We start from the raw sequence: 12173 nt of genomic DNA, 5'->3' as shown, positions 1-12173 counted from the left end.
ACAGGTATTTATTATCTCCATCATCTCTTCCCTGGTTGTCTATAATACCACTGACTCCTCTCAGTCCTGAGTTTGGCCTCCCTCCAAATCTTTTTCCCAATCTAGCCTGAGGCCTTTTCTCAAAATGCAGATTTAATAACACCACTCCTTTCTTTAAAATGCTTTAGGGTCCTCCTGGGACCTATAGGATGGAGTCTAAGCACTATTTTACCAAGAGTCATGGGATCCAACCCTCCCTCCCAAGGGCCACTCAGTCTTTCATTATACTTTATGATCCAGCCACACTGAGCTGCTGTCTCTTCTTCCATCTCTCTCTAGCCTCAGGCCTTTGTACATGTTAATCTTTCCACATGGCTTGCTCTTAACCTGGCTAGCCCTCTCATTCTCCTCCATTTTCTATTACCTTCCTAGGGAAAACCCTAGGTCCACCTCAAAGTCCTCACAGCTCCTCATGCTTTCTTGTCATGTATTCCACCTGGAGATGACTCATTTAGGTCTGTGCCTTCCTGGACTGTAAGGTTCACAAGAGTTGGCTTGTGACATTCACATTTCCAGCACAATGTCTGGCACAGTGCAGATGCTCAAAATAGATTTCCTTGGCTTTAATTTAAACTGTGCCTTCTCCAAATTGGCAGAGAGTTCATTTATTTGTGTCACATCTGATGCTGCTTTTGGTACCTTACCTCACCATTCATATTCCCTTGAGACAACACACACACATACGTGTACCTGTTCATACTCGCACACACACAAATCACTCTCCAAGGCTCCTCTTCTCCCATGACAGTCTAACCTTGAGATCTCATTTCCTGCCTAAACATCATAAACAGAGCACTGGCACCTCCCCCATCAAGAACATTCTACCCCAACTGGACCTGGATCTATCAAGAAGGAGGGAACAGAGTTGGAATATAGCTCAGTGGTAGAAAACCTGTTTAGCAAGTGATAGCCCCTGGGTTCAATCCCCAGCATCACCATTTAAAAAAAAAAAAAAAAAAGAAAGAAAAAGAAGAAGAAGAAGAAGGAAAGATGTTGTTTTTTTTTTAAATTAAAAAAAGGAGGTTGTTCTCTGACATGTCTCCCTTTGCCACCTATAGGGCTGACATTAAATATATTCAATCTTACTTGAAAGTTAAAAAAAAAAAAAAAAAACAGAGCGGGGCCCAGATACGACTTTTTTGGCAGTTAAATATATATAAATAGGTAGACATAGATATATAGAGACATATATCTGTCCTGTGTCTACTGTGAAACACCATTTTTTAAAATTACAAATGCTTTTCTTTCCCAATCACTGTTAGAATGATTGACAACTGGTCAATACTTTATCAGATCTAAATACCAACTGGTGCCTTCACCCATCCAGTGGCTCTCAGCATCACCAGTCTGGGTCATCCTGACCTTGAAGGACCTGAAGTCACCAAAGAGGCCCTGTCACTGGAGATACAGCCTCTAGGCCTCTCTTGAAGTTTATGGAAAGGGAGGACTGGAGGACCAAGGTAAAGGTGTCACCAGGACACACAAAGATGAAGGCAGAACGTGGGTCTCACATGAAGGGCCCAAATGAGGGAAGGCACTGCTCTGGATGGCAGACTGAAGAGATGCCATATCCAAATGCCTCAGCCAGCACTGGGCCCAGAGGAGGGTGGCAGAAAGGGAAAGACCTATAAAAGGTATTTTGGAACAACTGAGGACATTTAAATATAGACTGATATTAAATGGTATTATAAAATTATAGCAATTTCCAGAGGTGAATAACAATAAGTCATTATGTGGGGAAATGTCCTTATTTAGTAGATATAGGACAAATTATTTAGGGACAAAGTGTCAGGATGTTGGCAACTTGATTTTGGATTTTTAGGGGCGAGGGGAAGTGTATATGTGTACACACACACATACACTCACACACTCCTTCTCACAGCTGAAAAGGCAGGGAGAAAACATAGATGAGACAAAATGTTCTAATAAAACCTGGGTGAAGGAACTATAAAGATTTGCAGAATTCTTCTTTCAACTTTTTTACAGATTTGCAAATCATCCAAATACATAATTGAGTGCCCCCCCCAAAAAAAACAACATAGGCAAAAGCTTCTTTGATGATGCCTTATGATAAAAAGGTAAAGAATACAAAGTTAAGGGACTATTAGGTCTCTAACAACTGATTTCAGTTTGACCCATTTCAGAACTCAAAAACATATCTACTATTCATAAGCACAACATTCTTTTACAGTACTGGGTACTTTTTTTTTTTTTTTTTAACGTTCTACAACATCCTGGGAATGCCCATCCTCTGCCTAAAATGCTCCTCCATTCCCCAGATTTCACTGAAGAGATGAAATCCTCTGACCCCACTTTGTGTGTTTTGGGAAATAGAGGGCAGATTATTAAAACTTACCCACAGGGCTGGTGAGGCCCAATGAAAAATTTTAAACATATCCATAACTCCATCTCCATAACCTGCCAGAATGTTCTACCCAAGTAACTACTAGGTTAGCAGCTGACTTTCCACCCATCAAAGCCTACATGCCACAGGCTCACTCATCTTCAGTTTGGCCTTGCACACTAATCACTACATAAATATGTCTTGAATGAGAAGTTACACAGTCCTTTAAAAATACACATGGCCGAGTGCAGGGGCGCACACCTGCATTACGAGAGACTCTGCAGACTGAGGCAGAAAGACTGTAAGTTGAGGCCAGCCTTGGCAATTTAGCAAGATCTCTCAAAATAAAAAATAAAATGACAACAAACTCCTTTATCATGTATAACTAAGATGCACCAATAAAAAAATGTGGAAGAAAAAATAAAATAAAATGGGTTATGGATGGAGCTCAGTGGCAGACCACCCCTCCTGGGTTTAATCACCAGTACCACGAAATCATCCTCCTCATCATCCACGTGAAAATAACATAACAAAAACTGGATCAACACCAGTGAGAATTAAGTATAATAAAATTACCATGATTATAACAACATTAAAAACTAAAATGGTACCCCCAAAAAACCCACTAAGACTAAAAACAGTAGGTCTATCTTGTGGGGTGGGAAGACTCTCCTCATCTACCCTTAGCAGAATGCCCTAGGGAAAAAAAACAGCACTTAGTAAACATGCCTTAATAAATTGTACCTCGTCAGCACTTAGTAAACATGCCTTAATAAATTGTACCTCGTCAGGTCCAGGGCATATCGGCAAGTGGGTTGAGCTGCCCCATGCCACCTCTGCCCAGCTCTCTGAGTCCAGTGCTTGGCTAGCGTAGGAAAAGCTAATACCTCCAGAGAACGTATTACGCTCTTGCCTAGCTGGAATTTTCTATCAGATTCCCTGGGAGGGAAATTTACATGACGAGCACACATGGCCTCCAGCCAGCCAGGAGAGGCATGAGGACAGATGCTGTTTCACGAGTGCTATCTGCAGCACCTGGGCCTGAGCCTGGGCTTGTGAACTTCCTTTTTGCCAGATGAGAGTGGGCCAAAGACAAAAATCTCTTAAAGCCAGCTTTTCCTGCCTGTTGCATTATACAACTGGCATTTCTTGAGCCACCTCAGAGTGTTGTGCTGTGCCCACTGGAACTGTCTCCAGTTTGTGTGTCTTTAGACATTCACCAAATATACGCTGGCCCACCACAGGCACTCAAAAAATATTTACTAAATAAATGAAATTTATAGAACCCTTTAAAAATAAAGCACATGATGGTCCTGGCATAAAAACAGACACACAGACCAGTGGTACAGAAGAGAAGACACAGAGACAAACCCACGCGTCTGAACCATAACAAAGTTGCCAAAACATACACTGGGAGAAAAGATAGCCCTTTTTAACAAATGGTGCTGGGAAAACTGGTTATTCATATGTAGAAAAATGAAACTAGACCCTTATCTCTCATACTGCACAAAAATCAACTCAAAATGGATCAAAGACCTAAGAATTAGACCAAAAATGATGCAACTCCTAGAAGAAAACATAGGGTCAACCCTCCAGCATACAGGCACAGGCAACGGCAACGACTTTCTCAATAAAGCTCAGGAAATAATGCCAAGAGTTAATAAATAGGATGGCATCAAATTAAAAAGCTTCTGCACAACAAAGGAAACAATAAAGAGTATGAAGAGAGAATCTACAGAAAGGGAGAAAGTATTTGATAGCTAGCTACTCTTTTGACAGATGATTAATATCTCAAATATACAAAGAATTCAAAAAATCCCCTCCAAATCAAATAACCCTATTAATAAGTGGGCAAATGAATTAAACAGACATTTCTCAAAGTAAATGCAAATGGCCAACAAACATATGAGAAAAAATGTTCAACATTATTGGCAATTAGGGAAATGCAAATCAAAACTACACTAAGATTTCATCTCACATTGTCAGAAGAGTAGCCACCATGATGAACAATAATAAATGTTGAAGAGTATGTGGAGGAAAAGGAGCACTTTTACACTGTGGGGAGATTGTAAATTAGTACAACCACACAGCAATCAGTATGGAGATTTCTCAAAAGACTGGGAATGGAGCCACTGTGTGATCCACCTATACCGCTCCTGGGTATTTAACCAAAAGAATTCAAGTCATCATACTATAGTGATACATGCCTACCCATGTTTACAGTGGCTCAGTTCACAAGAGCCAAACTATGTAAACAAGCTATGTGTCCACCAATGGATAACTGGATAAAGAAACCCAGGTGTCGGTCTTGATCCTCCACTCCTTGGCTGCAGGATTACAGTGCAGCCCTTCACTTCAATAAGCTGCTGCCTTCCCTTCTGTTCAGTATCTAGTTTCTCAAGGTCAGTTGCTGAATCTCTGGAGGGTGGAGGAAGTGGAGCAGGTCCCACACAGCCCTTTGGGCAGTGAACAAAGAACTAATAAAAATCAGTGACCAAAACAGCCCTGGTCTAACAACAAGATGAAAGCTGATAAGTGGATCAAGGAGAAGAGAGCAACTAACAGCAACCAGTGAAACCAATAAGTCCACAGGGATAGGCTCTGGAGCATGGAAACTGCCAAGTTGTGATTGCTGAGGCCAGTCCCAATCCTAGATCAAAACTTTGTGGGGCCATCTTCGCACTACTGTTTCTGCACCAAGTCAACCCACCATAGCTGCTCAGGGTCCAAAATCTACTATGTGCTGGCCTGGGCCAGATGTCAGGCATCACTGTAACACATAAAGCTCTTCCTTCCAAGAGAGGAAAGTCTGGCAGAGCCAGCAAAGAGGAGATGCTCAAAACATACAGTGGGCCCTCCACATCAGTGGATTTCATAATGTGGATCAAAACTACTTCCCCATTGGGGACTGGGATTATTGCTCAGTGGTAGAGTGCTTGCCTAGCATGCGTGAAGCACTGGGTTTGATCCTCATCACCACATTTTTTTTTTTTAAAAAAAGGTATTGTGTCCATCTACAACTAAAAAATATTTTTAAAAAATACTTCCCCCCAAATTACATCTATACTGAACATGCACAGACTTCTTCTTGTCATTGGTCCTTGAACGATTTCCATAATATCAGGTATTATGAATAATCTAGAGATGACCCAGGGTATACTGAAGGATATGCATAAGTTATATGCAATAAAGCTCCATTTTATATAAGGGACTTGAGAATCCTCAGATATCCACAGGGTCTGGGAACTAATCTTCCAAGGATGCTGAGGAATACATGAATCAGGGAGGATTTTTATTTTAGAGAAAGACACACACATGCATATAGTCTATGGGTGAAAGGCCCTGCAGGGAATGCTTGATCCCTTCCTGGAGTATTTTCCTGCGTGCTGAGGCCTGCAGGGTAATGGGGTATTAACTGATGAATGAATGAATGAATGAATGAATGAATGAATGGACTTAATCCTTACTGTTTTTCTAGCATGGTCAGAGTCCATTTTACCACAGGTATATGAACAGGAAGGGCCTGGACTTTCAGAAATTCTGCTGCCTAACTCCATGACTACACCATGAGCAGCAAGAAACTTCCCTCCCCAGAGCTTTATCTTATAGAAATCCTATGATCTTGGGCCTCTAAAGAGTGAGTTACCCACCCTAAAGTGAAGTAAGAAGAAATGATTGCTCAGTCAGTAAATACTGCGAGAACAGATCTCTCAACAATAAAATAGCTTGGTTAAAAGACAAAAGGCAAAATGTCCATAAATCTCAGGAGTGAAACTGCATCCCACAGAGGGAGATGCAGTGTGTGACAGGGTTTTCAGGGAGGTCCTGTCCTTGGGAAAGCGGGGGGTTGGTCCCAGGTTGATCTGTGGCCCTACCAGCTGGTTGGCTTTGTCTTCACCTCAAGGATCCAGGGTCTCTCATTACTCCATTCTCTACACTCATGAGTCAAGAAAAAGTAATGAGCAACTACTATGTGCCAAGCTCTTGGTAAATAACAATGAACAAAAGAGAGACCTGGCCCTATGCAGTTCCAGTACCTAAGAGAGACCCTAAAAAGACAAATGCAGGTAGGACAAGAGACTCTGTTACACTGATACTATTTCAGAAAATGTAATGGAAAAATCTTTCTGGTTCTTCACTCTACACAGAATTAAAAATAAACAACAACAACAAAAAAGAATACTGCTTCCTTTATTGGGTGCTGACTATACGCCAGGTACTTCACTGTGATTGACTCAGAACATTTCTCAATAACTGAGTGCGGTAGATACATACTGTTACCATCCTCACTGACCTCTAGAGATTTGAGATTTTCCACTTAATCACTGCTCAGAAAGTGAATAATTGCCTCCTGAATCAGATTCTGAACTCCTTAAGAACACATATATTACCTATCTTTTTGACATAGCAGTATTCAGTAAATGCCCACTGAATGAATTATCAATTAATCAATCGATGGGCTGGTTTCCTCCCAAGTACTACTAGCTAACAAGCTCTAGCCATGAACCAAGAGGGATCATGACAATCCTATGAGAGGTAGCTTTGATGTTGTGCAAAGAGCCAGAGCCAGACCCCAGAGACCTGGGACCAATGCTTGTTCCTATAGCTTAAACTTGGCAATCACTTCCTCATACTCCACCTGTCTGCTTAAAATTGTAATGAAGAGTTACATGCAATGATTCTGCAGTGACTCGAGGATCTCTTCCAGTCCCAAATTTTATGTCTCTGAAATATGTAAGAAGTAGGCTGAGAAAGCACAATCAGGGATCCCCATAGAAAAAGGACCCATTAGGACTGAGGGATGAACACTTTTTAGAGGAAATAAGACATCCTAACTAGCTCTCAGTCTTATGGGGTTAACAGCTACACTAGAAAATTAGGAGTTAAAAGTGCACCAGTTAGTCTAGCACAGTGGCCCCACACACCTGAAATCCCAGGTAGGCTGAGGCAGGAGAGTCAAAAGATTGAGACCAGCCTCAGCAAATAAAGGAGACCCTGTCTGAAAATAAAATAATAAAAATGACAGGGAATGTGGCTCAGTAGTAGAGCACTCCTGGGTTTAATCCCCAGTACAGAGGGAAAAAAAAAAAAAGCAAGCCAGTCTTCAAGGCTATGGGAATGAAGTAACACACCTGGGAGATGGGAGGCTGGGAAAGTCAACTCAGCCTTCTGAACTACGTGATCAGCAGAAATGCCAGCTAAAGTCAGACAAAGCTGGGTCTACACTGTTCTGAAAATAAGATCAGATTTTCCCAGTGTTTTAGTCAGCTTTTTTGCTGCTGTGACTAAAAGATCTGACCAGAACAATTTTAGTAGGAAAATTGAGGGCTCACAGTTTCAGAGGTCTTAATCCATAGACAGCAGGCTCCATTCCTTGGGGCTCAAACTGAGGCAGAACATTGTGGTAGCAGAGTGTAGCAGAGTGAAGCAGCTTACATGGTGATCAGTAAGCAGAAAGAGAGATCTCCACTTGCTGGATACAAATACAAACCCCAAAGCCACACCCAATTCCCGTCTCCTCCAAGCACACTCTTTGCCTTCAGTCATCACCCAGTTAATCCCATCAGGAATCAATTCACTCATTAGTTTAAGACCCTCACAACCTAATCATTTCTTCTCTGAACCTTCTTGCATTGTCCCACACATGATCTTGCAGACACCTCATATCCAAACCACAACACCCAGATAATACAAATATATAAAATAGTCACTGAAGTAACCAGCAGTTCTCTTATTAGTATAGAAAAAGGCACATACTAAGGTGGAGACTTGAGATGTAATGAGACATGTGATGCATGAAGACATATGATGAAAAAGAGCAGCAAGGCATGAGGGAAGTCCCACCCCTACATGTAATTATGTCTCAAGGCCTCTTCCTACTACCCTGCAGCTTCCCTAAAAGCTGTATGCTTTTGTTCTTTGCTGGAGCCGGCCTGGGAATCCTGTTCCCCATGTGCTGCCTCCCTTCTGCCTCAAGCAAACCCCCCTAATAAAGCCTTGCCTGGGCTTAAATTCTCTATGGGTTCAGTGTTCATCACTACAACTCTGGATCCAAGAACCTGAGATGGGTAACAGGAAAGCATTTGCAATTGCACTCTGCCTACAATTCCCTCCTTCCTTCTCTCACTCTTTTCTTTCCTTTTGCAATGCTAGGGATGGAATCCAAGACCTCACATATGCTCTAGGCAAGGGCTCTATCACTGAGCCACATCCCCAGCTCTGCCTGCAATTTCTTGATCTTAGAATGAGATAAAAAGCTAAACACTTTAGGATAGGGTGATTAATTAGGTCTTTCAAGGGCAAGTAAAGCACTTGCTCTCCCTCCATAGCTCTGTGGGCATGTCTGTCCTAATAAAGTACATCTACTCCCAAGACAAGTGTGTTCAACCTGGAAAATCCCTTCCAGAGAAACATCTGGTTAAGCATAAGTAAGACTGCCAATCCTAGCTTTGCTTAAGAGCAGAGGTGCTTAAGAGTAGAGGTGCTAATGGTATGCAAGAGCCCATGTCCTTGTGCTGGATGGGGACAAAGTCACTACTTTCAATTCCTACTCACTCTTGCTCCTCTGGGAATACTGCAGATATAGAATAACAGCTGAGTGTGTCCAGGGCAACTTCAAACATGGTCATGCCAACTCCAAAGCTATGTCCACAGGAGAGCTTACCACTCAGCAAGTGTGCCTCTATTTGTCACCCAGTAAGAGACTCAATGGGTTGGTTTTTGTTTTGTTTTGTTTCCTGCTGGGTTAGTTTTAAACAAATTCCTGTGTATCACCAAAAGGTCACAAAACAGGATAACACCATCACTCCTTACCTTCCAGGGCCAATGTGAGAATTAATGAGATAACCAGAGCAAATGACCCACACACAGGTCGACACTGTAAATACTCAACTTTTTGCCAGTGACAGTCGTGGTAGTAGATAAAATCACCTGAAGTCAGGAAATCCAACAAGGGCTCTTCACAACCCCGCAGGGGGTTAAGAGAAGAGCCCTGCATTTTTGTACAATACGTCAAAATGCATTCTACTGTCATGTGTAACTAATTAGAACAAATAAAAATAAAAACAATACTAAAAAAAGAGAAAAGCAGATGCTCATGTGATGGACACTCTGGAGTAGTATGCCTGGATACTTTTCAGAAGAGAAAATGATACAGCAACTGCTCTAGGAAGGGCCATGACTGCCCAGGTACACTGGGGCTCTTGATCTCAGGAGAGGTAGCTAGGTCCCTATTAAGGCAGAGAGTTAAGGGCACTATCAGGAGATGGAAGCAGGCAACAGAGTCCTGAGAAGATGAACTTCCCCAGGGAAAAAGAAGGAGAGGAAATTATAACCTTAAAGAGATACCACTGGCAAAATTAAAAGGCAGACCTGAGGTATAGCAAGAGGTGGGCAAACAGAAAAATCTGTACCCAGCTGACAAGCAGCACTCTTTAGAGAATGATTTGGTCAAACTTATTAGGATCTTAAATGCATATGCAGTATAGCCCAGCAACTCTGCTCCTTAGAGGATTATGTGCCCATGTACCAGGGGAATATACCAGAAAGCATATCACAGCATTATTACAAAGGCAAAACCAGAACAAATCAAATCAGAATCATCAGGGAGATGGCTCAACAAATGGAGAGTCTCATACTATGGATGCATCACACACTTTGCTGCAGTTAAAAAACAAGAGAGATTCACATATACTGTCTTGAAAACATTTTAAGACACATTCTTGAATTTATAAAATGGTTACAAAATAGTCCAACAAACATAGTATGATACCATATGTTTAAAGAAAAAAGAAAAAAAGAAATCAAAGAATAATTTTTTTCTTTTTTAATTTTAAGGAATAATTTTTAATGTTTCTAGACACAGAGAAGATTCTAAAAGGAAATATATGTACACACTACATACTTTGCATACATGTATTATGTATAAGGAAGTAAAGCAGTGGGGGGCTGGGAATGAAGACAGGGGGTCAAAATGGGGATATCATTTAATTTTTTTTTTTTATTTTTTTAGTTATACATGGGCACAATATCTTTGTTTACTTATTTTTTATTAATATGGTGCTGAGGATCGAACCCAGGGTCTTACACATGCAAGGTGAGTGCTCTACCACTGTGCCACAACCCCAGCCCCATTTAATTTTTTTTAAAATATTTCTTTTTTAGTTGTAAATGGACACAATATTTTTATTTTATTTTTTTATGTGGTGCTGAGGATGGAATCCGGTGCCTCACACGTGCTAGACGAGTGCTCTACCACTGAGCCACAACCTCAGTCCTTCATTTTCACTTTTAACAAGGAATACATATCCATGCATTTCTTGTATTCAAAATTAAATTAAATCTATTTTTATTTTAAAAATTTACAAATTTAATACAAATTATAAAATTATGAATTTAATAAATTTTTATTTTTAAGGGAGAAAAAGAGAAGGCAGAAGGGGAAAAAAAAGAGATATAGCTGTCAAGAAAGGACTCAGGGTCTGGGGCTGAGGATAGAGTACTTCATAGAGTGCTTGCCTCACTTGCACAAGGCCCTGGGTTCAATCCTGAGCATCAAAAAAAGAAAAGAAAGGACTCAGGGTCTGCCACTGCTTCCTTTTGGAGAACTGGCCACTCACAATTGTGTCACACACAATATAGACACAATTCTGAGTATGTTTTACAGTATTTGGGAACTTCCTCAAGGAAAAAGAAGGGGAAGAAACTTATAACCTTGGAGATAAACCATAGTTCTGGAATGAAATATTTAATCTTATACTATACTGACTCTATTTATACTAACTCTTACTTCTAAGACTTGGAAAAGTTCCCTCATACTTAACAATGGCATCTCTCCTATGGTGTAAGAAATTGGAAATGTGAAAGGAGATGCATAAAATTCTGCTATCCCTTAATTATTTGCTTGCTTGCTTGCTTGTTTATTTGTGTGTGTGGTGACACTAGGGATTGAACCCAGCCCTTATGCATGCTGTGCAAGCACTCTACCACTGAGCCTCTCCCAGAGCCCCATGTGCTTCAAATTCTTCATGACTTCTATTGACTTATACAAGCTTAAAGCAAGTTTTGTAATACATTGATTGCTGCTTGCAAACATTTTTACATTTTGAATTTTGAAATCTATTTACCTTTCCTTGTTCTCTTCCATTCCTCTACAGATGCGCTGGTTCATAGCTGTGGAACTGTCCATAAACTCGGTGTGGCAGGCCCAGGTTTTCTTTCTTAGAAAAGCAAAATAACCATTTATGGGTACAACCAACAAATAGGTACATTCACATTGTAAACACAGAAATAGCTGCATTATATTCAAAGAGAATGTGTCAAAGGTTCCCCAGTATCCACCAAAATCCTTTCTCCCTTCTCCAGAGACACAGGTTGAGCATTTCTAACTCCAAAATCTAAAATCCAAAATTTTCCAAAATCTGAAACTTTCTGAGCACCAACATGATATCACAAATAGAAAATTCCATACCACAGAGCATTGTTTCATTCACAAAATGATTTAAAAATTCTAAATAAAATTAATTTGGGGGGATTGTAAAAGGTGTACATGAAACTGATAAATTTCACATTTAGACTCAATTCCCATCCTTGAGATAATTAAACATGAATATCCACATATTCCAAAATCAGTAAAAATTCAAACCATTCTGCTCCCAAGCATTTCAGATGATGGATACTCAAACTGAATTTGAGTTTTATCAGGGAATGTATTTCCCAGGCATCCTCATAGCTAGGTGTAGTCCGAGATCCGAGTTGTGAGTGGAATATGAGAGGAAGAGATGGTACCATT

The 12173-nt window shown here is 40.7% G+C and overlaps 1 protein-coding gene across 3 annotated transcripts in view; it reads right to left on the bottom strand.

Moving 5' to 3' along the window:
• The window catches only part of Arhgef3 (Rho guanine nucleotide exchange factor 3), a 311883-nt gene that overhangs the window by 254368 nt on the left and 45342 nt on the right, over positions 1-12173 (bottom strand). For 2 of the 3 annotated variants that reach the window (XM_078038365.1, XM_005317224.5), the window contains exon 2: positions 11509-11601. The exons of the other annotated variant lie outside the window; for it this stretch is intronic. In XM_078038365.1, the coding sequence (XP_077894491.1) occupies positions 11509-11570 (62 nt within the window). In that variant the 5' untranslated portion in view covers positions 11571-11601. The remainder of the gene's footprint in view (positions 1-11508; positions 11602-12173) is intronic. 3 annotated transcript variants of the gene reach the window in all.

Source organism: Ictidomys tridecemlineatus, chromosome 2, assembly GCF_052094955.1.
Source record: "Ictidomys tridecemlineatus isolate mIctTri1 chromosome 2, mIctTri1.hap1, whole genome shotgun sequence".
In the NCBI taxonomy this organism is placed as follows: domain Eukaryota; kingdom Metazoa; phylum Chordata; class Mammalia; order Rodentia; family Sciuridae; genus Ictidomys; species Ictidomys tridecemlineatus.
Note: the sequence above shows the minus strand (reverse complement) of the source record. Positions and strands in the feature narration are given on the sequence as shown.